The following is a 26,180-nucleotide window of genomic DNA, read 5'->3' as shown; positions in this document are numbered from 1 at the left end:
CTTTACAAAAAACGTTTCGTCCAGTCACTGCAGCAACATTGGCTCGTTGGGTCAAATGGTTACTAGCTGAAGAAGGTATTGACATAAGTGTATTTGGAGCTCACTCTGTTAGAGGAGCCATGGCTTCAAAAGCTTTTGCTACTGGAGCCAGATTAGAAGATATTATGGCTGCAGCAGATTGGTTAAATGATTCCACCTTCAAGGTATTCTATCATAAACCTATTGTCGACGTGGTTTCAGAGGTGGTAGATAGACTTTAAACTGGCATAATCCGAAGCCTACGGTCCTGACATAGAATAAAAAAAATTCTAGCTATCGCGTCAAGAATTTTAGATTCTATTAAGGACACGGAGGCGAGGATTATCCCACCCATTAATCATTATGATGAACATTGTAAGTGTTTATAATCAATTTATTGTACATGTTTCAACCATGTTAAATTGTTGACCCTCCCTTCAATGTACATGAATATTAGTTTATTCTTTTACATTCACAGGATCAAATAACACAAATGCGTAGAGGTAATCTTTTCGGATCAAGAATCGGATTCCAGTTCTGTTCTAGGTTGGAGTGAACTGTTGGTCCCTCAGGTTTCGAGGAGTTTCGTTTCAAATTTGGCGAACTAATTCAGTATCAGGTTGGATTCGCAAAGAAAGAGGGCGGACTTTGGCACACAGGCTATTTATGGTCATCGTGGGGCTGTGATTAGTGAACTTGGCATCATGGAAATGATAGTTTTGAGTTTTATCGTTTATTATTGGCTGCTGTTTTTGTCAGTAAAGTAAGAGAAAGCATGATCCTCGCCTCTGTGTCCTTAATAGAATCTAAAATTCTTGACGCGATAGGTAGATTTTTTTAAAATCCTTTTTGTATAGCGCCCTGATTGACCCTTTCCAGGAACAGGGCCGAGTCTCCTGCGTCCAAAGCTACTGCTTTCCATTCCATGCTGGTAAGGGTGAGGTATTTACAAACAGGACAAGAGGCGCTCGGATGCATGTGCATGAAATCACCGCCCTCGAGCTCACCTCTTGCCATGACTGCTTCAACCGAAGTGAAGGGATGAAGGGCCAGGAGATATGGGTGCATACTCCGTGAGACCTTCTGTGCGCAACTCCAAGCTCAGCACACTCAAACATATCGGAATGTTGTGATTACTAAGGCCACTGATCGTCAGACGAAAAAGGTATGAAAGGCACGGAGAAAAGTAAAACCCAAAAGGTTGCAGCCTTTTGTTTGTTTTTTTGCAGTTTTATATATCGCGAATGTGATCCGAAGGTTGCAAACTACAAAAAAAAAAAACCACAAATTATAAAAGGTTGTTGGTAAAACAATTGTTCAGCTTTGTGTGGAATTTAAATTATTTGGAGCACCTGAACAGCAGTCCACAGGATGCAACGGAGATGCAAAGGAGAAGACTGGATTAGAACACAAAAAACATAAAGAACAATTTTTAGCAAAATTGATGATGTTTTTATGCAAAGACCCTTAAAACCAAAAAAGATAATATCCAGGGGTTTTAACATACCTACTGTGCAGCTCGCAAAAGGCTTTACGGACAAAAAAGAAAAATAGCAGCAGATCAGTGGCATCAGCATGAAAAAAGCTTCAGGTGTGAGCAAGTCAACAAACAGGGGGAGGGTGGTAGTGGAACGGGAAAAACCATGGAGCAGGAAGTGGGCAAGCAGCGACCGGATGGAGGAGGCATGGGGGAAGGAGTGTCTTTACAACTGAAAATAGAACAGAGTGCTTTGGAGTGCTGCAGTTTAAAACAAGCATTTGCAATGCAACAGGGTCTCACATTTCTCAGAGTTAGAGCTATTAGTAGTTGTAAACTCCCAACCGGATTTTTCTTGTCACATTAAATGGAAAAAAACAGCGCGATCGCGCTGCTACAGTTCCCTCATAGTGAAACCTATCGGCAAACCTGCAATTAACTATATAATAGGGTCGATGTTATGCAAAGCTCTCGACTTCTGCCAAGCGAGATCGCGCTGTGAAAAAAAGATAAAAAGTAGTCCACAAACCTGACAGGAAACAGCGAGCCTTGTTTTCAGTACTTGGTCACTGCGCTCGAGGAGGGCTAACCACCGGAAAAGACATGACGTATGCGTGCCTTCCACTAATGAAAGCAAGCAGATTTTGAAAGGCAAGCCCACAAACCAATGAAAGACACTGACGTGACATGGAGGGGGCTCCGAGCCCTTTTCTAACTCCAAAAGCGTCTCGCAAGTGAAACGCATGCGCAAGCGACACAGGCTCGACCCTAAAAACAATGGGGGAAGGGGCAGGCAAACCACAAAAGAGTAGTGGGTGGGGGGGGGGGGGGGGGGGGGGTCGGTGAATGCAGTCATCAAAGGGTGGGCAGGCAATAAAGGAATGTGGGGGGTCGTGGGGCGGGTTTACATTAAGAACTGCGAGCAGGACCGTGCAATTTTGAGCAGTTGTGACATTTCTTAAGGAGGGGCTAAGAGACTGCACCGCTGGGCCAGAGGTAGCACACACAGCCTCCATTGTTTGAATAGATCAGTTGCCTGTCCTGCTGGCAAGGCTCAGCCCCATGTATATCCCGAGTTATTAAGGCAGTCTGCAACTCTCAGGGCAGACAGACCTGTCTTGAAAAAAAAAAAAAAAAAAAAGTTTCCCCAGTAAAGCAAACGGAGCGTTAAACCCTTTACTTTGTTAAAGAACGTACTGACACATTAGCGGCTCACGCTGAATAAACATTAGTCAAGAATGAAAAAGCCCAGTTCTCTCAGTGATGGATTGATGTGTGGAAACAATGGCGGCGAGGGGATGTGACACCATTACTACAAGAAGGCGACTTCACGACTGCATTAGATCTACAAGACGTATACTTTCATAGCCCAATCCATCCAGAACACCACCAATACCTCCCCGGTTCTGGTAACTGGACGTCACAATCAGCTCAAAGTACTGTAATTCGGGGTAAGAACACCCCACGCGTATTCACCAAATGTCTAGCAGTAGTATCTGCAAATCTAAGAAAGGAAACATACCTGTCTTTCCTTATCTAGAAAATTGGATTATCAAGAGTTCCAGCAAACAGAAATGTCTACAGGACACTCGTACCACTAAAACCTCTTACACAAATTGGGATTTACACTAAATACCATCAAATCACATCTGAAACCACTCCAGATACAGCCTTATCTTGGAGTCATACTCAACTAAGTCACAGCAAAAGCACACCCCAATCCACAGAGGGTTGTCAATCTCCAGAACCTACAGATTTTTTTCAGCCATATTGTCGCCTACCAGGCAAAATGGTGATGCACCTCCTAGGTATGATGGCTTCTTTTATCACATGTAAGGCTAAAGGCTAAATATGAGACCAGTGCAGGAATGATTAGCATCTCAATGGTCACAAGCCAGGGGCAACACAGTGGATCTAGTGTTGGTTTCACCCAAGGTCCATCAGGCAGTACCATGGTGGAACTTATAAAGCACCCAAATGAGAAGAGCCTTCAAGGACACAATCCCACAGGTAACAATTACAATGGATGCATCACTTATGGATTGGAATTGGTCATATGGAGGACACTGTGGTCAGGGACAGTGGTCTCCACAGCAACAAACATTTCACATCAATGTTCTGGAGCTACTAGCAATACAAATGTCTCTCAAAGCATTCCTACCCAATATAATAGGAAAGAATGTTCTATGCACAGACAATATAACAGTGATGTACAACATCCAAACTCAAGGAGTGATCCATTCACTGCACCTATCATAACTAGCACAAGTGAAATGGAAATGGGCCTCAGTAACATAATCCCCCTCCCAGCACAGTACATACTAGTGTTGACCACTCCCTGGCAGACCTCCTAAGCAGGACGCAACAACAGCTCCACAAGTGGTAAGTCCACACTTGAGTCCTCCAAACATACTTCCAACAGTGGGGGACTGCAGCAATAGATCTCTTCGCCACCTTGTAGCAATTACATCACTGACAACAGTAAACGAGATACATGCACTAACTATTGAGGAACCTTATTTTCAAACATTCCAAGACTGGGCACAAACCCAAAGTTTCAGTCAAAGATGATATCACCTTTGCACTTAAATCAAACATTGGATTTACTAGTCTTCTTTCCAAAGCCAGAGAGAGTTGAAGAAAGGGCCTTGCATACACTAGATGTTAAACACACCCTTATGTACTATGTAGAAAGAACAAAGACCTTTCCCAAAGCACAACTATTTATAGCATTTTCAAGCCCTAGGAAGAGTAATCCAATCTCAAAAACAGGATCCCCTAGATGGATACTTAAATGTGTACACATTTGCTACAGCAAGGCAAAATTAACATTACCCACGATGCCAAGGGCTCATTCCACAAGGAAAAAAGGAGCATCAATGGCTATCTTGAGAAATATCCCACTATTAGACATTTGTAAAGTGGCAATGTGGACAAACCCACACACATTTCCAAAACATTTTGGTGTGAATGTACAAACAAAACAACAAGCTCTAGAGGAACAAACAGTTCTACCACATTATTTCAGACAAATTCACTATCTGACGCCTGTGTCCACTGCAAGAGGACTACTGCTTTACCATCTATCCACAGCATCTGTATCTGCAGCCAACACATGCTGCGAATGGAGTAAGTTACCTACCTTGTAAGCATCTATTCGGAGCACGTAGTCCTGCAGACTCGCATGCGCCCTCTGATGGTAGCACAAATACACAATAAAATTACACATGTTCAACATCAAATGCGAATTTAGCAGACTATGGGCCTGATTACGACTTCGGCGGAGGGGACCACTCCTTCTCAAATGTGACGGATATCCCACCCGCCGAATTATGAGTCCATTATATCCTATGGAACTCATAATACGGGAGGTGGGATATCCGTCACATTTGGGACTGAGGAATCCCTTCCGCCGAAGTTGTAATCAGGCCCTACATCCTCACTTCCTGTGTAGCAGGAAAAAACATTACAATCTAACAAAGGAGCTGTTGAACATGTAGCGAGCCTCAAGGAGAACGAGATGCGACGTGCAGTGTTGGCCTGACTTCCTTGAGAAAAACAACTTACAGAGACCGTCCAAACACTAGAAGGCAGGAGTGTGCATAGCATGTGAATCTGCAGCACTACATGCTACGAACAGATGCTTACTGGGTAAGTAACATACTTCTACTGCGCACTGGCAACTCATGCAACTGGAAAAATAAAACATTGCACAGTTAGATTCATGCAGAACTGTGCAGGAAAAGGCTACACAAAAACCTTATTAGTATGGAAGTTACTGGTTCCTGTGGCGCTAGTTCAAGAAAGACACCCCTAGAAACAGTTAAAGCCCACCTCCTGGGAACTAGGACATATCAGAGACAGTTGCCACCGTTAAAGCCCACCTCCTGGGAACCAGGATCTGTTGGTGACAGTAGCAAGGGGTAAGGCTCACCTCATGTGCACTGAGACTTATCGGAGACAGTCGCCATGGTTAAAGCCCACATACTGGGCATCAGGATTTATCAGAGACAGCCATGCTTAAAGCTCACCTCATGGGCACCAGGACGTATTGAAGACAGTAGCAACAGCTAAAGCCCACCTCCTGGATAACAGGAAGTATCGGACACAGCACCCACAGTTAAAGCCCACCTTGTGGGCACCAGGACATATCTGATACAGTAGTCACGGTTAGAGCCCACATCCTGGACACCAGAACATACCCAGTCTGTTAGGAGCGTACTGAATGACTTGCGAGGACTAGGACTTAATTCATGCACCTCTGGAGAACTCATCAGGCATTCTGAGAGCCCGAGTGGGCCACTGAGAGGACTAAAAGTAGAGCCCTCAAGAGATTTGGAGGGTGGCGTCGAAAGGCATCCACTGGGTCCATCAATGACTAGAAGCATCAAGAGGTCTTACGTGGCGTTATCTAGAGGTACTCGAGTGGAGCCACCTAAAGGACTCGAGAGGGGCAACAAGAAGACTCGAGTGGGACATCGAGAAGACTTCAAGGTGCAGCAAGAGGAATCGAGTAGGTGCATTGTAAAGTCTCAAGTACTCAAGTAGAGCCATCCGGAGTACACCGGGGGAAACAAAAGGGCTTGAGGCAGGCACAATTTTTTTTTACATTTGCTTAAGTGACGATGGCCATCTGTCCTTTGCTCACTCCTACCAATAGCACTACAAGGGCTCAAGGATGCAGCCTGATCCAGAATTTTCAAGGCATGTTCTCTGTTTTTCAAAATACAGACCTCCACGTACAAGATGTTCAAGTATTATTCTCGAGAGGATAAGCTGCAGTCTTCACTCTGTGACCACCAGCATCTATTCCATCGATTACGGAAAGACTCCCAGTTGGGACTTATAGAACCAGTCAGAGGCCATCGAAGGAAACCGGAGAAGGACGCGGTAGGATGAGAGGCATCCAGCAGCAATGGGGAGAGCCTGTGCAGTGCTGAACCGCCCAATCTAATTCTCTGCATGCGGCCACCGTCCACCCACATCTACCTTTCCATGCCCCAACTCTCTGAAACTTTTTAAGAGGCAACTCAGGAGCCTGGAAAACAGGGCTGATTTGAAAGCTCTAAATTGGGAGTCTGGCGTGAGGTTGGTTCTCACAGTCCTATAAACCTACATTTGGCCTTGGAGCGCTGCGTATCCCCTCTTCTTACTTTATTGCTTATGTCTGTGCACTACTATGTCAATTTTTCAGAAGTGTTGCTCTTTTCGTCCCGCAAACATGTGTACATGTATAACATTCGTATACCACACACATGCAGAACACAGTAAACATTATTGATCAGGTCAGGTGAGTACACTTTGGAGCCCCCAGGCATTCATGGAGTCACTGCTCGCTGCAGCTCACCTTCGATCTCCGCGCAGTGACGCACGTGACTGCAGGTGGGCTCCCATACGCTTTTAGTTTCCACAGCTTACATTTTCAACTCATTCAAAAATCTGCTTTTTATCCATAATCATAACTAAAACGCATACTAATAATCCTGAGAAAAATCCAGTCTACAGTGAGTCAAAAACAAAATGTAGCTGAAATCAACTGGAACCAATTTGGAACTGAGTGCACACGGCTAATGGCCAGATGTCAACAGACATTAGAGAAGGTAACTTGAAGCAGAAAGGACAAAGCAGGAAGTGATCAATCGCACATGGTGATAACCGCAGACCGAGAGGTGTCTGTTCAATGATAAAACAGAAATATCACCTATGAAGTGTACCTGGCGGACGCAGAACCTCTACAATGCTCGCACTAGTTTGTGTGTTATCAGAGAATTTAAAGAATGATTTCTACAAAGTTGTTTACATCATTTGCTTTGCTCTCAGTACATAACAATGAGATTACAATAAAGACTGAAATAAATCTAGCCAATTTGCCCCTGGAGTCATCAGCGAGTCTTGGAGCGAAAGACAACGATGCAAAAACAGCAAATTATTTAGGAGAACCTGAAGGAAGATACAATGACAGCAAATGATTTAGGAGAACCTGAAGAAACGCAGAATTACAGCATTCCCACAGTGATAGGGAGGCACGTTTCTTGAAGACAAGATACAGATAGGAAGAAGCCAATGACAAACTAAAGCTATCTGTTTTGAGGCCCCAAAATAATTTACAAATTATATGTGTTTGCTATTTCAAGATTCTAAAAGTATGTAATCCCAAGGCTTGAAATCTTTAATCACTGAGAGAACAAGCTTTCACACATACTAACAGGAATCTGCTAGGCTCAGTGAGAGCCAGGACTGTGCATTCCCTCCCAGCTCCCAGGACTCTAGAGGATGAAACACAGGCCTCCCTTAATCCCAACACTGCAAGAGGTTGGTTATATTGTTTGCTCCACTGGAAGAAGTGTGATCTAGGGGGGTGTCAGTCCACTTACCCTGGGAAATTCAGAGGATTTATCTACGAGGAGCTGGGGGTGAGGATTTATTAGGGAGGTAGAGTGGCTGATGTCAGTAGGCAGTGGCCAGCCTCACAAAGAGCAGACATCTACCTGGTTCCACCTCTGATACCACAGGAAGGTGCCATGTGGGCAGCTTTGTTACATGAGGCAAGACTGTAACACGTACATGTTACGCACTTCCTGTGCAGAGGAAAGGCAGTCCATGGCTGTCCACATGTGCACTTGAATAGTTGTAATGACACTGCTGCGCGTGCATTCCATCTATATGTGTTGTGCTCCCTCTTACTGGGAAATATTTGACTCACTTTTCATGAGATTTATTTCAAATCTGACGAATGGCCTTGCATAATCGAGAAATGTTTCTGTAGCCCGGTTATCCGAATCACATCCACTCTCGCGGTACCGGAAAGGCTTAGTCACATTTTAAGCTGGTAACAAGATGATTATTTGGTGAAAATATCCTGTTATGAGGTTTACCCCAGGCAGGTCATCTCACCTCTCAGCTTGTTCTGAATATCTGCAGTCTTTCTTTCATTTAAAAGAAGTTTCTGACCATCATTTGTAAAGAGGTTCATCTTACGTCCTGTCCATCAGTGGATTAACCTTGACTCTCTGAATAGTTTGAAAAATTATATGTCTGGAAAGAAACTCAACAGGCAGCCAAGTATATCCAATTTTTTTTATTATTAAACTAACTTGAGAAACTCTACATTAATTTGAATAGCTTTTGAAGTGTGCGACAAACACACATACATCTGTACTGTACTCAGCAAATCCTCACCAAGAAGTCAGTGTGAAGGCCGCTTTTACATTATTAGCAAAAGATGTCCTAGGCCCCTGGGGTTTGTATACCCTAATTCCCGATCCATGTAGGAATGCTGATAGTTTATCAGTTTCACTGGAGGGCGGTTTGGTTATATTTTCTTTAATTCACCTTTATAAAAGCACTGTTCTCGCCGGTTTGCCTCATGTATGCTTTTTCTGATGGTTGTTAAGATGACTTTTCCAAACAAAGCTTTTGTCACATTTCACACATTTATAAGGTCTCTCGCCAGTGTGGATTCGTATGTGTCCATCCAGATAATCTTTCCGGTTGAATCTTTTCGGACAGAAGGTGCACATATATGGTTTTTCGCTGGAGTGGATTCTATGGTGCGTGACAAGGCAGCTTTTCTGAAAGAAGCTCTTGCCGCATTCAGTGCACGTGTACGGCCTCTCTCTTGAATTTGTTCTGAAAGGACGAGTGAACTTTTCCCTCAGACTGCTGTTTTTACCACTGTCCGTAGACGAGTCTCTTTTCTGGTAATGAGGTGTGCTTTGAAGGACATTAAGAAATTGAGGTTTTCTGTGATTATTCTGAAATGCGCTGTAGTGCTCCGACCCTCCTGCTTCGAGGCGCCCTTGCTGTGAGGCGAGGTGCACTGGATTGCTGAAACTGCTTCGGCATTGTGAGGGACCCTCTTCTCGCGGCTGCTGAAAGTCTGAGCACAGCGGGCGCCTGCTGGTCGCTTCCTCGTCTGAGCCCTGGAGAGCCATCGTGTTGATCTGTTCTGGAAGAGATGTGCACAGCGTGGACTTTCCGGAACCTTTCAGGTGGCCTCCGGATTTCCTTTTCCTTTCCGTACTCTCATTGCCTGCTAGATTGAAAGCAGAGTAGGTCATTAGAAGTGTACACGGCGGCATGCCTAGAACACACTCCTGTTCACCATTAATATGCACTTAATACCAACCAAGGACACAAGAAACCCAACTTCTTTATAGTCCCATTTAAACTCAAGTTATTCAACATAAGACCTAACTGCATACATTAAAATTAAGATCAAGAGAGATGAGCACATTATATGAAAACAACAAGGAAACAACTGCCCCAAAACAGCGGGATTTCACAGATAGAGACGGGAACTTAATTTGAATGGTTTCAGTCATTGCTGGTTTATGACCACAAACATAATGTGCAAATGGTGGCAGAGGAAAGCACGTGAATGAATATATGCACATGGATGTATTCACAAATGGTGGCAGAGGAAAGCACGTGAATGAATATATGCACATGGATGTATTCACAAATGGTGGCACATGTACAGGAGACTGAAAGGCAGAGGAAAGCATGTGAATGAATATATTCACATGGATATATTCACAAATGGTGGCAGAGGAAAGCACGTGAATGAATATATGCACATGGATGTATTCACAAATGGTGGCAGAGGAAAGCACGTGAATGAATATATGCACATGGATGTATTCACAAATGGTGGCAGAGGAAAGCACGTGAATGAATATATTCACATGGATGTATTCACAAATGGTGGCACATGTACAGGAGACTGAAAGGCAGAGGAAAGCATGTGAATGAATATATTCACATGGATATATTCACAAATGGTGGCAGAGGAAAGCACGTGAATGAATATATGCACATGGATGTATTCACAAATGGTGGCAGAGGAAAGCACGTGAATGAATCTATGCACATGGATGTATTCACAAATGGTGGCAGAGGAAAGCACGTGAATGAATATATTCACATGGATGTATTCACAAATGGTGGCACATGTACAGGAGACTGAAAGGCAGAGGAAAGCATGTGAATGAATATATTCACATGGATATATTCACAAATGGTGGCAGAGGAAAGCACGTGAATGAATATATGCACATGGATGTATTCACAAATGGTGGCAGAGGAAAGCACGTGAATGAATATATGCACATGGATGTATTCACAAATGGTGGCAGAGGAAAGCACGTGAATGAATATATTCACATGGATGTATTCACAAATGGTGGCACATGTACAGGAGACTGAAAGGCAGAGGAAAGCATGTGAATGAATATATTCACATGGATATATTCACAAATGGTGGCAGAGGAAAGCACGTGAATGAATATATGCACATGGATGTATTCACAAATGGTGGCAGAGGAAAGCACGTGAATGAATATATGCACATGGATGTATTCACAAATGGTGGCAGAGGAAAGCACGTGAATGAATATATTCACATGGATGTATTCACAAATGGTGGCAGAGGAAAGCACGTGAATGAATATATTCACATGGATGTATTCACAAATGGTGGCAGAGGAAAGCACGTGAATGAATATATTCACATGGATGTATTCACAAATGGTGGCACATGTACAGGAGACTGAAAGGCAGAGGAAAGCACGTGAATGAATATATTCACATGGATGTATTCACAAATGGTGGCACATGTACAGGAGACTGAAAGGCAGAGGAAAGCACGTGAATGAATATATTCACATGGATGTATTCACAAATGGTGGCAGAGGAAAGCACGTGAATGAATATACAGTTATCAGAGGAAAACAAATAGAAAAGTCTGAGAACAGGTTTTGTAAGGATTCATTAACTTGTATCCAGACATCAGTTTCATAATCATAACTTACACAGCTGCTTTCTTGCTATTTTATGTGTTTGGGTATAAGAAAAGCAAAACAACTGAGCTACATGGTACCTTCTCATCAGTTAACACAAGTCTTGATTGCCCTGTCTCTTCTTCACAACGTTTTGTTAGATATTTTTACTTATCTCATACTCTGTTTTCAATTATTAAATGTGTCAGTGTACGACCCTTCACCTTTTCATTTATTATGGGGAGATCTGTATGGTTCCTAACTACTTTTTCAGTTCACAGACACAAAGCGCGGTCACCAAACCCGAACGTTCTGAGTAAATGCCGAGACTGGAACATTTTGTGTCATTTGCTATTATCCAAAGCGGAGCTCGGTGCTCGTGTGTGTGACAAAAATATGAAGGCGTAAGGGAGCAGGGTGAAAAGAGCCTGATCCCTGAGCCTAGTTGAAAAAAAAAAAAAAATGGATATACACACTGGATTAATGGACCCAAAATAAGGACTCATGAACTTGAGAACCTTCTGTATTGGGCGATCCTTGAAAGTTGGATATTTCTAACAAAGGTTTACAAACACCAAGACTCATGGACCAAGATCTGACACACTCCAAAGTTGAAAACCCTCAGCCAGCTTCGTGAACTCCAAGACTATTGGAGCGAGTTTGGGTCCCCTTAAAAGTCTGTAAGCACTTCACCAGGACCGCTAACCCCAAACACTCATTGATTAAGGTCAGGCTTCTCCAAAGTTTCAAAATTCAGATCAAAGTATTCAAATTCTAGATACATTTAAATGGTCTTTAAAAGTATATAGGTACATTTATTCTTCATTATAGTTTGTTTTTCTTTTGATAAACAATTGTTATTGAATTTTCAAAGGAAAAGGAAACACAAGGAAAAACACACAACTTCTCCAGGAATGAGCCAATGATGTACAGACATCTGTTAAGTACCAAGTACAATGACCAGACACAATCACAGCACAAAGGCACAGAATCATCAAGCACCCTACTCCCCTGGATGTTTGTGGTAGCTGTCCTAACCACTTCTCCCTTACTTTGGCATGCTTGCTGTGGCAGCCCCTTGCCTCGTAAACTGCCTTTTCCTGTCTTGCACACCAGTCTGTCCCCCGCCCCCATTTCGAGAAGGACTGTGTATTTCAAGAGTTCCAGTTAGTCTAAATGTCCCTTTTCACCACCATCAAGGCAGTCCCCATTAAGGTGCGCTCTGCACGTGAACCACCCGTACCCTCCATCACCCCCATCACCCCCAGTAAGACCATCAATTGAGACATCAGGAGCCCCCAACCCAGCACTTCAGTAAGCTCAAAAAACATCATCGTTCAATACTGTACAATGTGGGGACACCTCCAGATCATATGAAGGAAGTCCGCAGAGTCCTCTGAGCACCAAGAATCGGGATGGGGTCCCGTCCGATGTAGTCTGGTGGGCACGTGATACGACCCATGCAGAAGGTATAGCTGGATCACCCGCAGTCTGGATGACAGTTATTATTTTCTGTGCCATTAGAGCATCCCTCCAATCTGCTTCTTGAAGGGGACCAAGACATTGTTCCCACCGATCTCCGAGATGGTTTGTTTAGGTCACCTGGTGCATGACTCATTAACATTTTATAAATTTGGGACATGACCCCCCTCCCCAATGCCCCCATGAGAAATTTAGCCTCTAGCGGACTGTATTCTAGCAGAGTGTGAATATGGGACAGGTGTACTTTGAGAGCATGACTAAGCTGGAGGAATTTATAAACCTGAGCGCAGGAAAGGTGATGGGTGGTTTGTAGGTGCTGGAAGGACCTCATTGACATTCCTTTCCATACATCGCCAAGTTCAACTATGTCCAGTAGATCCCATTTTCCAAACCCTCGTAAGGTTGCAGATTCTTTCAACCAGGTAGCCTGCCAAAGGGGGGTTTGCTGGGTAAGAGTGTTCTCCCAGCTTGTATGAAGCAAGGCCGCTCGCCATGCGAGGAATACCACTTTGGTCACTGGTTCCAGGTTATTGGGGAGTGGGGAGCAGTAGAGTAGATCCAAAATCTGTGGAAAGCTAAGTGAAGCAAGTTGAAGTTGGTATGCCGGGTCCGCCCAACCCCCATTAAACCAGTCATGGACAACCATGAGTTGCGTCACCAAATAATATAGCTACAGGTTGGCCATACACATCCCCCCATCATATGTCCCTCTCAAGCAATGTTGAAGTGCAATTCGGTTCCACGCCACAAAAATGAGGCTACCGCTTTAATCAGAGCCCAGAACCAGGAGTGTGGAATAGGGGATGGCAAATTTTGAAATACATATAAAACCGAGGTAAAATCATTTTATACACTGCCACACTGCCCATAACATTTAGCGGCATCGCTTGCCATATCACCAGGCCCACGCTGGCATGAGACATTAGTAGTGCTAGGTTCAGGGACCAGGGTCATCCAAATGCCTAAATATTTAAAACTCAGCCGGTGGAGAGGCACCGGGTCATGCCAGGAATACCAGTCATGGGATGGCATCAGTGGCACCAGCAACTATTTGAACGGGTTCATCCAGAGCCCTGAACTTTCCTCAAAGCAACGCAGAAGGTGAAAACTCCGCGGGCCAGTATCTATGGGATCCGCCATGTAAAGAATGACGTCATCTGCATATAATGCTACACGATCTTCGTGGTCTTGGCCCCAGTTCCAACGTCAGTAGATTGGATCTATCCTAATCAACTGTGCCAGCGGCTATTATATTTTTCTTTTAGGCAAGTCCTTTGGTTAAATTCTGTTTCAGTTGATGTGTTTACAGCGAACTTAAACTTATACTAAATGTACTGTGTCACAGACCCACCACATGTAGCAACAGTTGCGACCTATCCGAGAAATGTAAAAACATTTTAATGCTTCTATTTGTTAAAATACTATGTATCCTTCCACCACATCAAACTTGCGGTCATTCTTTGAAATAAATACACCCCAGGAGGTGTAGGAAAGTACCACCTTTCTCGGCATGTTACCCCCAATTTCTGCATGAATGTCAGTGTGTTTTTACTGTGTCACTGGGATCCTGCTAATCAGAACTCCAGTGCTCATGCTCTCTCGGTTTCTAAATGTGTCACTATAGTCTAGTGACTCCATATGTCACTCCAAATTGGCATACTGGACCCCCCTTATAAGTCCTTAGTATATAGTACCTAGGTACCCAGGGCATAGGGGTTCCAGGAGATCCTTATGGGCTGCTGCATTTCTTTTGTCAAACATAAGGAGCTCATACAAACAATCCTTCACGACTGCCATTGCAGCCTGAGTGAAATAGTGTAAGCACTGTTTCACAGCCATTTTCACTGCACTATGTCACCTGTAAGTCACCTATATGTCTAACCTTCAGACCCTGAAGTCTAGGTGCATAGTACCTGTGTGTGAGGGCACCCCTGCACTAGCAGAGGTGCCCCCACGTTGTCCAGGCCCATTTTCCCAAACTTCGTGAGTGCAGGGACGCCATTATAAGTGTGCACTACATATAGGTCAATACATATATGTAGCTTCACAATGGTAACCCCAAACATGGTCATATGAGGCGTCTAACAACTGGGAACTGTACCCCAATACTGATTCCAGTATTGGTTGCACAATCCCATAGACACTGGGGGCTCAACCATGGTCCCCCAGTACTGCCATACCAGCCTTCTGAGGTTTTCACTGCAGCCCCGGCTGCTGTCACCTCACAGACAAGCTTATGCCCTCCTGGGGATTGAGCAGCTCAATCCCAGGAAGGCAGAACAATACATTTCCTTTAGGAGAGGAAATAGGTGTTACAGGCATGGGAGGGGTATTCTCCCGCCACCCCAGGATTGGTGCCTAGAGCGGTTAACACCTCATACCTCCTGTTACCTACTTTTTCTTTTCAATTATAGTAACATTTCTGCATCAATGTGGCTTCCGGTCCTAAGTGGTCAGACGTGGACAGACTAGGATGGAGAAACAATAAGAAGCGTTTTGTCTTACGTATGAATGATTCAATTAGTTACCTGTTAATCTTCATTACTCCAAATACCCTTTTTCCTGAGCAGTATGTACTACTTAAGGTTTGTAGCCACTCACCAGGCAGCACTGGGCCTCGCTAGAACCAATCAAAAGCATAAAAAATAAAGCACTGTCCACCCCTCTTCCATGCCGCTCTTACCAATAAGGTAATGAAGGTCATGGAGCTCACAACGCGTCCCGTGTATGCCCAAGCCAATGAAGGGAATCCAGGTTGAGAAGGGGAACGGGAGGGAGAGTCTTAAGTATTGGTTTGCGAAAAAGGGTATTTGGATAATGAAGACCTCTCTTCCAGGACCAAGGTAGGAGGGGAAATGGTGGGGGGCTCAGAAGAACATGCATTACCAGAATCATTAATGGCAATCCCCCTGAAATTACTGCCTCAAAGGGAAGCAATAGTGGCCCTGCACAGTGTCACACTCGCACAGAGTGAAAAGGGGGTGTCTGGAACGTGAACCCCAAGAGGCCCAGCCTCCAGAGCTTACCTTTAAAGTTCACACAGGCTCCTAAGGTGATAGCGACAAACAGAAAAAACAGGCGGTTTTGTGAGTGCCACCCTCTTTTATTACCACATTGGTAGGCAGGGCATGGCGGAGGGACCGGGTGTTTCCTTTTTCATGCTTTTGAGTGGCTCATTCTAGGTCACGCGGTGCCTGGAGAGAAGCTTGACACTTCAAAGAGTACAAAGTGGTACAAGAAGATGGGTTGAGGAGGCAATGTAACCCGGGTACCTTGAGGTATTTCCCATCTTCTGCGTGCCGCAATGAAGCTCTAGCAAAATGGAAATGCGAGTATCAAGTTTATGGCCCCAAATCATAGCCACAGCAAAACGGTGCAAAGATGGCTGTCACGACAATCCAACCACCAAGAAGGTACAGGATTTAAATGTTCCATTGCGGTGTGAAAAAATGTAGTTATGTGCCATAACTGAAAATTAAGATGAAATCAGATTTAATATCCTGGATTGGAGGGCTCCCGTGGAGTTCATAATACTGCACCGTGACACAAATGTCGGAGGAGAGAAGCAGCATCGAAAGATCCCAGGAATTATTCTACACAAGTATGGAGCATCTGCCGTGCCTGCATGGAGGTGGACACATGAAATCACAGAACGAAAATTATCACCTCTACAACATCATCGGGGTAACACCAAGCTATTTTTTTTTTTTTTTTTGCAATAGTTTTTTTCATCCATAAGAAGGTGCTGGTGCTGCTGCCCTGTTGATAACCCGACCCCCAGTGCCCGGACTGGGGGTGTTTTTTGTTCTTTTCCCCTTTTTGTTTAATTGACCCCTGTCTTTCCTGGTGGGATTGTAGGACTGGGACCTCTACTGTGTTTTTCATATTTTCATAGGACTAGGCATGGTAATTCTTTTGAGGTGGATTTTTTATTTATTTCCATTTGTATTTGTAGCTGGCCAACTGCAACCCCTCTGGATTCAGGCAGCTGTTTTATAAAAGCTTGAAAAGAGGGAATTGGAGTTTCTCCAATTAAAATGGATTGACTTTAAGTGGAAGCGCAGTCAATCCAGATACAAGAGCAAAACCAAACAAAAAGGGCAGTGATATCGTAAAAAACGCTGATGAGCCAATGGAGAAAACAGCAAAATAAATTAAAGGGGTTTACCAAGCTTACACAAGTAGAATGAGAAAAGAAGACGTGCCCACCTAAATATAAGAGAAAGGTCGAAATAGGAAAAAGCATCACTTTTACTAAAAAAAAAGTATGGCCATATAAAATTTTCAAGTGGTGCGCAGGTGTGTCTAGACAAAGGAATGGCCCCTATTCCATTTCCAAACCCCCAGCAGACATGGATCGCGGTGTAGATAAGGTTGGTTCAAAGATTTGTAACACTGGTGAGAGTAGATGAGGGAGGACTTGACCAAGTTTACGATCAGAAATGATGTACGCCTGAGATTCCAGAGATTGGGCTGTTATAAGCTATGCAGAAGTTGGGTATGAAGCAGAATAAACATACCTGTGGGGCTGCTGACGGATTCCTTTCTTTTGCTGTCCGACGCGTCAATGCAATAGGTCTCAGACTCATCTTTTATGCAGACAGAAACAACCTCATATGCTGTTGAACAGAAGAAAATAAATTCAAAGTTTAATCTTACAACAAACACAAATATGTTTTGTCTACGTGATGAAAAGGACAAAGACATGAGCATTTAAAGGAGCGGGCCTCACAGAAGACATATCTGGAAGGATTCAGAGGCAAGGCCAAGGCCTTGAACCCAGCCATATTCAGCGCTTTGCCTACACTAAGCAGTTTGTTGAATGGTATTGCAATTCAGTGCTGCTCTTCTGTTCACATAAATATCTCCCAACATTCTTGAATCTATTGAACCCGCCTTCATTTTTTTCTAGAACAGATTCCTAAGGAGGTTCACTCGATCACTGAGTGACCTATTTTGTGCCCAGCATGGACTCTGCTTGCATACTGGTCTTCATGAACCTATAATCCGTGGGCTTCCTTGTGTTTATGCAGACAACGGGCTCTAGATGCCCTATCTGTCCGTCCTATGCCACACACGCGGCGCACTGGGAGGCAGCACGAGACAGTTCACGAACACTTCTTAGATACCCGTCCGCACTGTCTTTCAGTGCGGGCTTTACCAGCTCCCCGTCCCGAAGACCCCGCAAACCATTTGGGGGTGAAACGCATGGACCATTAAGCACTACAAGGACGCGGTGGCGCTATCCCAATCTATCTATACAGCCGGGTACGGTTTATTGTGTTAGAGACTAACATTACTACCACTGCCCAGGAACTGGAGCGTTCAGCGCCTGAGATCCACGGATTTCAAGGCTTTTCATCACGAGCGGGCGTCGGTACATATCCCACTGCTTTCACTGGCGTCGAGGAGCTGCTCTAGATTGCACTGGATCGCTGTTAGTCTGCGCGTGTTCTGTTCATGCCGATTTCACCTTCGTGAAAATGAACAATATTACACGTGATACAGAATGAACTATGTTGGTGATCAACTCGTTAATTGTTCTTGGTCATTCGATTACTGCAGCAGAAGCGTGCAATTTGAAGATATTTTTGCAGCTTAACATTAAAAACACGTATGACACGCGAGAAAATCCTAAATTTGTCGCATTTGTTTTTTAGTCTAAGGAGGACAACATCTAAGGATGCACAGATTGAAATAGTCCTGCACTTGGATTTTTCTGAAACAAGATAAAATGGTAAAATCAGTTCAATAAAGTAGTGGGAGAAGGTTCTCATGAAGGAGAGGATGGTGACCCCCAACTCAGGTCAGCATTGTGAACCCGAACAATAGTAATATACTTAGATCTACGAAAATCAAGAGACATCTGGAGGATGGGGTACGATGTTCCATGAAAAATCACCTCTCAAAATTACTGCGGCGAAAACATGAAGAAGAAGCTTATCCAAGCCCTGCGGGATTTCCAGAGAAACAATACCCTTGACTGGAACAGGATGGCGGCTGCAATAACCCGAGGACCGCCTGCACAGGCATCGTAAGGACCCTCATGCAGGATGGTTGAATGAAATGTCAGAGCACATAACAGGGCAGCAGACACTGGAGTGTAATATTTTATAGCAAGAGTTCGTCAGGAACAGGATGGAAACAGCAGCTTTGCAGGAAACCTGGGACGCAGCAAAAGTACATTTTATGATTAAGTATCCACAAAATTAAAGCAGCTAAAGGAAGGTACAGCCAACCTTGTGGGTCTTCACAATTGTTGCTTCCACAACTATGAGAAGTTTCTCCACCTTTTCCACTTTTTTAAGAATCGAGTCCGTGAGACCAAGATATCCTTCCACTTTCTTGCCAGGTTACCACCACCAATGGCCTCCACCTCACAGTCTCTCTGCTGCACTCCCGTGAGGAGAGAAGAAGTCAAGCGGCATCCTTTGCGGTGGGTTCTGCACCATCGCACACTGCTTCGCACTCATCCAGCAGCAATGCCTTCGCGCCAGCCCCGTTAGTAGGTGCCAGGCGTCACCAGGGACTCTCTCCACTCAGATCCAGTCTCTGGGCCAGTCTGGGGAGCTGCGAATCACATTGGCTTTAGTGCACTCAGAGGTTTCCAGGCTTCTGTGTGCTGCTTTTAGGAGACTGGATTCTGGTTGCAGTACCCCCTCACCCCCCACCCCACCAACACACTTATTATTACCTGGTTTGACTGAACTGAAGTGCACTGGGTTCCTGCTAACCAGGTCTCCAGTGCCTGTGTTCCTTCCCCAAAACAAGAAATCTTGTTACTTGATCCCCAAGTGACCAGGCCCCTTTAGAACCTCTCTAAGTCCCTAGTAAATGGTATTTCTGCAGCACAACCTGTGCCACTCTAAAGGACCCAGCACCAATCCCAAGCACTGACATTGCAGGCTGCATGACAAGGTGCTCCCAAAAGCAGAAACACAACATGTCACTCAGCCTGTGTGCCACGTCCCATAAACACTGCATGTAATATTTGTCAGTCAACCCTACAACATGCCTTTCAGCCTTAAGGCAGGATGCATTATAATACATGTGAGGGCATACCTGCAAGAGCAAATATGACCCTGTTATGTCTTTGTCGATTCTTAGACATAGTAAGTGTGCACTGAAGCCATTTTAAATACATGTGCTGGACACTGGCCAGTTCCCTAGCTACATGGTGGCTTCGCTGAAACTAGGGATGCTTGGTATCAAACATCTCATATTAATAATAAATGCACCCAAAGGGCACCTTAGTGGTGCTTCCTCAAAACCTACCAGCTGCAAGTGGACTAACTGACTAGTTCAATCTAGCCAGCCACCAAAAGACGAGATTCTGACCCCGCCAAGAGTGAGGGCCTTTGCTCTGTGGAGGTCAGAAACAAAGCCTACTCTGACCAGGGTGTTAGCACACCCCTCCCAAAGGAGGGCCACAAATCTGCATTTAAAAGCGGGAGGCTTCAAAGAAGTCCACATCCTTTGGTATGCAGAACTGGCTCTTCTCAAAGAAGGAATATGACCCTCCTGCCCCAGTGCCCACCTGGCACCTGGACAGGTAGAAAAATTATCTATGAAGGAGGTGAGTTGCACTTTCAGGCTGGACACATCCCAAGGGTGACCAGCCTGAAGTAGACACAGCATAGGAAATCGCACCATCTTCTGTGTGGTGGAATTTAGGAACGCTGGAACTGGTCCTCTGGGGGTTGTAGTGACCCCAAGGGTAAGAAGCCCATTGGCTACTACCCTTTACTCCCCTTAACGCCCGCTAAATTGAATATTTTGGGGACCCCGATACCAGGAAGAGATACTGTCACTGGACAAACAGGAAGAAGTGGACCAGAAGCCTGGTGATCCTGAGAACCGAGGAGCATGACAGACTTGGTGCAAACCCTACTCGCCTGCCTCCTGCACCCGACCCTCGAGAAGCATGTGACCTGCTCTGCTGCTGCAGCCTCCAAGAACCTGGGACCGCTGCCAGTGCTTAGCAAACCGCCAAGAGGAACTGCTTCTTCGCATCTGCAAGCAATCAAAGACAAACTGAAGACCGGGACTGCAAAACACCTGACGCAGGACATCACCACTCCACCTGAGCTTCCTAGCCCAAGGTGAAGTAGGCCAGCGCTGTCAGTGTGGTCCCCATGTCCTCCAGAGACAAAGACCTCGATGAGTGAGCCCACCGTGGACTCCCCGAAGGCATTTGCAGCTTGTTTCTGCAGACCCCCCTGAAACTGTGAGTGACCAGGAGACAAAAACCTGACGTCCCAGGACACCTCTGCACCCGTCCGCCGTAGACTGAGAAGGGAACTAAGGGCCAGATGTAGCAAAAAAACAAATTGCGACTTGCAATTTGCGAGTCCCTGCGACTCGCAAATTGCAAGTCGCAATTTGGTATGCAGAAAGGTGTCTCGGACGCAAAGACCATTGCGAGTATGGGAACTCACGGGGATGGTGGCCTGCTGGAGACAGCAGACCACCATGACCGTGACTGCTTTTTAATAAAGCAGTTTTTTTTTCTTCTAAGTGCAGCCCGTTTTCCTTAAAGGAAAACGAGCTGCACTTTGAAAAAAAAACCAAAACCTTTAGTTTCTAATTTTTTCAGGGCAGGTAGTGGTCCCTTGGACCACTACCTGCCCTGAAAAAATAATTTGGGGTCCATTCACAAAGAGGAAGGGGTCCCATGGGGACCCCTTCCAATTTGCGAGTGGGTTACCATCCACTTCAAGTGGATGGTAACTGCGATTCCATTTGCATTGCGAGTCACAAATAGGAAGGGAACACCCCTTCCTATTTGTGAGTCGGAAATGCATTTTGCGAGTCGGATCCGACTCGCAAAATGCATTTCTGCATACCGGAGAGGCTTTTGTGCCTCGCAAATGGCGTTTTTCGCCGTTTGCGAGTCGCAAAACCCTTTCTACATCTGGTACCAAGGGTGTCCTCACATCTCCCAACCTTCTGAGACCCGAGCTCACTTGTTGGCTTGGTCGGAGTGGACCTTCAGTCAACATATGTAGACTATTTCTGCGGGCCACCCTGCAACTGCGGGGACCTCCAGCCCCTCGAGCAGACATCAGAAGACACCACTGAACCCAAGCCCCACTGTCGGAATAAAAGTGAACCAATGGGGTCCCCACGTGCCTGATGACCTCATGGGCTGAGCCCGCCTATAGGGTCCCCTGGACTGACCTTCCAGTCCATCCTTGCAACAACTTTGTGACCAGACCGATCCCCCATAGGCTTGAATGGGACACCCAACGCAGTAACAGACCTCTGCACCCGGACGCACTAGAGCTCCCCAAGGTGACTTGTTATTGTGGCCTTGGACCTTGCCCCAAAACCCCCCAAAGTCCAGGAGATTGGATCCATAAGACCTTGTTGTGTACTTGCCGTCTTTGTTTTCCTCCATAGGATTACATTGCAGCTTCCTGAAAAATGCACTGTCTACTTTTAAAACCTTTAAAAATCATAACTCGTAAAGTACTCACATGGTTCAGTGATCAGGATATCTAAGTTTTTATAAAAGTATGTGCTATTTTTTATAAATTGACGTTGGATTTCTATATTGGGTGTGTCTAACTTACTTTAGGAGTGTGCCTCTTACATGCATAACCCTACTCTCTGATAAGCCCAACTGCTCGACCACACTACCCTAACGGAGAGCATTTGGGAAGAAATGTGTGCTCCGTGACACCTCTGGGGTTTGCCTGGACTCTCTGCAGTGTACCTCATTTCTGGCCGCTAAAAAATTAGCCTGCCTCCTACAGCTGGGTATTTTTTTAGATTGCTTTTTATAACGGATTTTACAAATTTATATGGCCTACATTGACAACAATGAAATACATACATCAATAAACCTAGTCATTGTTCTTTACCGCAGAAGATTACCACTGGGCAACTCTTTCAGTTCTCTGCAACGTGACGACCAAGGAGCACTCCTTGACCCATCCCAAGATGTTCTCCGGGGCAGTGACTAGCGAGTGAGCAGCCACTCATTGCACAATCACCAGAAAAAATAGAAGTAATACCTGAGCTGGGGTCGCTGCTGCTCTCCCCAATTTCTGCACCAAGGTGATCAATGAAAATTGCACCTGATTCTTCTTCTTTTTTCATGAGAGCTCCTGGATCCAGAGAAGAGAATTCTGTGGAACAAGTGAATGAAGCTAACAAATGTCAATTTTATACAAATTGCAAACTATTTTATAAAAAAACTACAATTTACAAAAAATAAAGGGCTCCTCTTCTGTTGGAGGGTTTTATGGTACTTTGTTGTCATTAAGGTCATATTGATTAAGAAAGGTTGTTTAGTTACAGGAAATGTGTTTAACCTTTTCTGATTCACTGGACACTTTCTCTGCACCTAAGAGTGCAGGCTCCCTGCACCAGCTCCCACCTCTTGCTCTCTTTCTACGTTCAGGTCTTGAGAGCATTCAGAAGTGGGACAGCAAAGGAACAAAGGCTCAACATGTTACTCCACACAATCATAGAAAACACTAACTATGTTTTGTCCAATGAGGGTTTGAATCACAAAAAGTAGCAGAATTCAGTATGAAGAAGGCCGGAATGGAAGAGGAAATAATGCAAAAGTGAAAAGCACAGTGGAGATGAGCAGCATAACTAAATACAAAAAGTGAGTTGTAGAAAAAAAATGAGAGAAGCCAGAGAAGAAAGCGTGGAGAAGATACGCATGAGTTACAAGGAAGTAAGAGGGACAGTAAAAATACCATTAAACAAAATAGGAACTACACAAAGTCACTGATTTTCTGCACCGCACAGGGATGTTCTTAAGTAGAACTAAAGCAGATTGGTTGATGAGGACAAGACCATTTTAGAGCCAAAAATCTGCACAAATATTCACCCTTTGTAGAATTGTTATCGTTTTAACCTTAATGGCATACTTAATTTCTGTGAGATTCCAGACACTGTTTTGAATCTGCTTAGCACCAACATCACACCCTTTCCTCCTCACCTGCTCTCGCACAGTCATTTCTCTCTCTTCTTCGTTGCACTGGAGAATTGTTCAGTAGTGTCTCCTCTTTGTTGACAATGAACAGGTCATTAGCCTTGGCCTCTGTGTCCACTGAGAGAACAAACCAGAAGCTATGATGCATACCCGGGTTACATGCATTTACATCAGACTTGTCCCCTGCAGCCCACTTTAGGACATCAGCCTCCAGCTTTGAAGCTCACATCAACCTTTTTCCCCCAATGTTGTTTTTCAAGAAAGTGATGCTGAAACCCCAAGAATCTCAATTCTGCTATGATCACCTCCGAACATACGACATTTATGTATCTGAAGAGCCGTCGTTTTACTGTAGTAATTCTACTAACTCATCACAGATTACTGCTTTATCATTTCCGATTTTCCATTTCCCGCAGTCAATGTCCCTACGCCCAGCCAGAGACATGTCCCCAACAGTATTATATTGTTTGTGTACTGAACGCTGTAAAAATATCTTACATGAGCACCTTTGGACAAGGTGATCCAATGGAAGGTATTAGGAAGATCTAGTTTCCTCTACTGTAAGGAAATGCCTCCTTGGCATGGTTACCCCCTGACTTTTTGCCTTTGCTGATGCCAAGTTATGACTTGAAAGTGTGCTGAGGCCTGCTAACGAGGCCCCAGCACCAGTGTTCTTTCCCTAAAACTGTACCTTTGTTTCCACAATTGGCACACCCTGGCATCCAGGTAAGTCCCTTGTAACTGGTACCCCTGGTACCAAGGGCCCTGATTCCAGGGAAGGTCTCCAAGGGCTGCAGCATGTCTTATGCCACCCTGGGGACCCCTCACTCAGCACAGACACACTGCTTGCCTGCTTGTGTGTGTTGGTGGGGAGAAAATGACTAAGTCGACATGGCACTCCCCTCAGGGTGCCATGCCAACCTCACACTGCCTATGGCATAGATAAGTCACCCCTCTAGCAGGCCTTACAGCCCTAAGGCAGGGTGCACTATACCATAGGTGAGGGCATAGGTGCATGAGCACTATGCCCCTACAGTGTCTAAGCAAAACCTTATACATTGTAAGTGCAGGGTAGCCATAAGAGTATATGGTCTGGGAGTCTGTCATACACAAACTCCACAGCACCATAATGGCTACACTGAAAACTGGGAAGTTTGGTATCAAACGTCTCAGCACAATAAATGCACACTGATGCCAGTGTACATTTTATTGTGAAATACATCCCAGAGGGCATCTTAGAGATGCCCCCTGAAAACATACCAGACTTCCAGTGTGGGCTGACTAGTTTTACCAGCCTGCCACACACCAGACATGTTGCTGGCCACATGGGGAGAGTGCCTTTGTCACTCTGTGGCTAGTAACTAAGCCTGCACTGGGTGGAGGTGCTTCTCACCTCCCCCTGCAGGAACTGTAACACCTGGCGGTGAGCCTCAAAGGCTCACCCCCTTTGTTACAGCGCCCCAGGGCACTCCAGCTAGTGGAGATGCCCGCCCCCTCCGGCCACGGCCCCACTTTTGGCGGCAAGGCCGGAGGAGATAATGAGAAAACAAGGAGGAGTCACTGGCCAGTCAGGACAACCCCTAGGGTGTCCTGAGCTGAGGTGACTCTGACTTTTAGAAATCCTCCATCTTGCAGATGGAGGATTCCCCCAATAGGATTAGGGATGTGCCCCCCTCCTCTCAGGGAGGAGGCAAAAAGAGGGTATAGCCACCCTCAGGGCTTGTAGCCATTGGCTACTAACCCCCAGACCTAAACACACCCCTAAATTGAGTATTTAGGGGCTCCCAGAACCTAGCAAGATAGATTCCTGCAACCTGAAGACGAAGAAGGACTGCTGACCTGAAAGCCCTGCAGAGAAGACGGAGACACCAACTGCTTTGGCCCCAGCCCTACCGGCCTGTCTCCCCACTTCAAGAAAAACTGCAACAGCGACGCGTTCCACAGGGTCCAGCGACCTCTGAAGCCTCAGAGGACTACCCTGCATCTAAAAGGACCAAGAACTCCCGAGGACAGCGGGTCTGCTCCAAAGAAGAAACAACTATGCAACAAAGAAACAACTTTAAAAGGACTCCAGGTTTCCCGCCGGAAGCGTGAGACTTTGCACTCTGCACCAGCCGCCCCCAGCTCGACCTGCGGAGAAACAACACTACAGGGAGGACTCCCCGGCGACTACGACCCTGTGAGTAGCCAGAGTTGACCCCCCTGAGCCCACCCAGCGACGCCTGCAGAGGGAATCCAGAGGCTCCCGCTGACCGCGACTGCCTGCTTCTAAGAACCCGATGCCTGGTAAAGACACTGCACCCGCAGCCCCCAGGACCTGAAGGATCCGACCTCCAGTGCAGAAGCAACCCCCAGGTGGCCCTCTCCCTTGCCCAGGTGGTGGCTACCCCGAGGAGCCCCCCCTTGCCTGCCTGCTTCGCTGAAGAGACCCCTGGGTCTCCCATTGAAACCAATTGCAAACCTGACGCGT

At 45.5% G+C, this 26,180-nt stretch overlaps 1 protein-coding gene across 1 annotated transcript in view; it reads right to left on the bottom strand.

Annotated features, from left to right (window-relative positions):
* Positions 1-8,558: 8,558 nt before the first annotated feature.
* LOC138267310 (zinc finger protein 282-like) overlaps positions 8,559-26,180 on the bottom strand; it is a 52,848-nt gene continuing 35,226 nt past the window's right edge. Inside the window, exons 4-7 of the mRNA XM_069216167.1 lie at positions 23,717-23,827; positions 22,776-22,889; positions 17,277-17,375; positions 8,559-9,530 (exon numbers count right to left, since the gene is read on the bottom strand). Coding sequence (XP_069072268.1) covers positions 8,860-9,530; positions 17,277-17,375; positions 22,776-22,889; positions 23,717-23,827 — 995 coding nt within the window. The 3' untranslated portion in view covers positions 8,559-8,859. The remainder of the gene's footprint in view (positions 9,531-17,276; positions 17,376-22,775; positions 22,890-23,716; positions 23,828-26,180) is intronic.

The sequence above is a fragment of the Pleurodeles waltl genome, chromosome 12 (assembly GCF_031143425.1).
Source record: "Pleurodeles waltl isolate 20211129_DDA chromosome 12, aPleWal1.hap1.20221129, whole genome shotgun sequence".
In the NCBI taxonomy this organism is placed as follows: Eukaryota; Metazoa; Chordata; class Amphibia; order Caudata; family Salamandridae; genus Pleurodeles; species Pleurodeles waltl.
The sequence above is the reverse complement of the archived record's forward strand: the minus strand, read 5'-3'. Positions and strand labels throughout refer to the sequence as shown.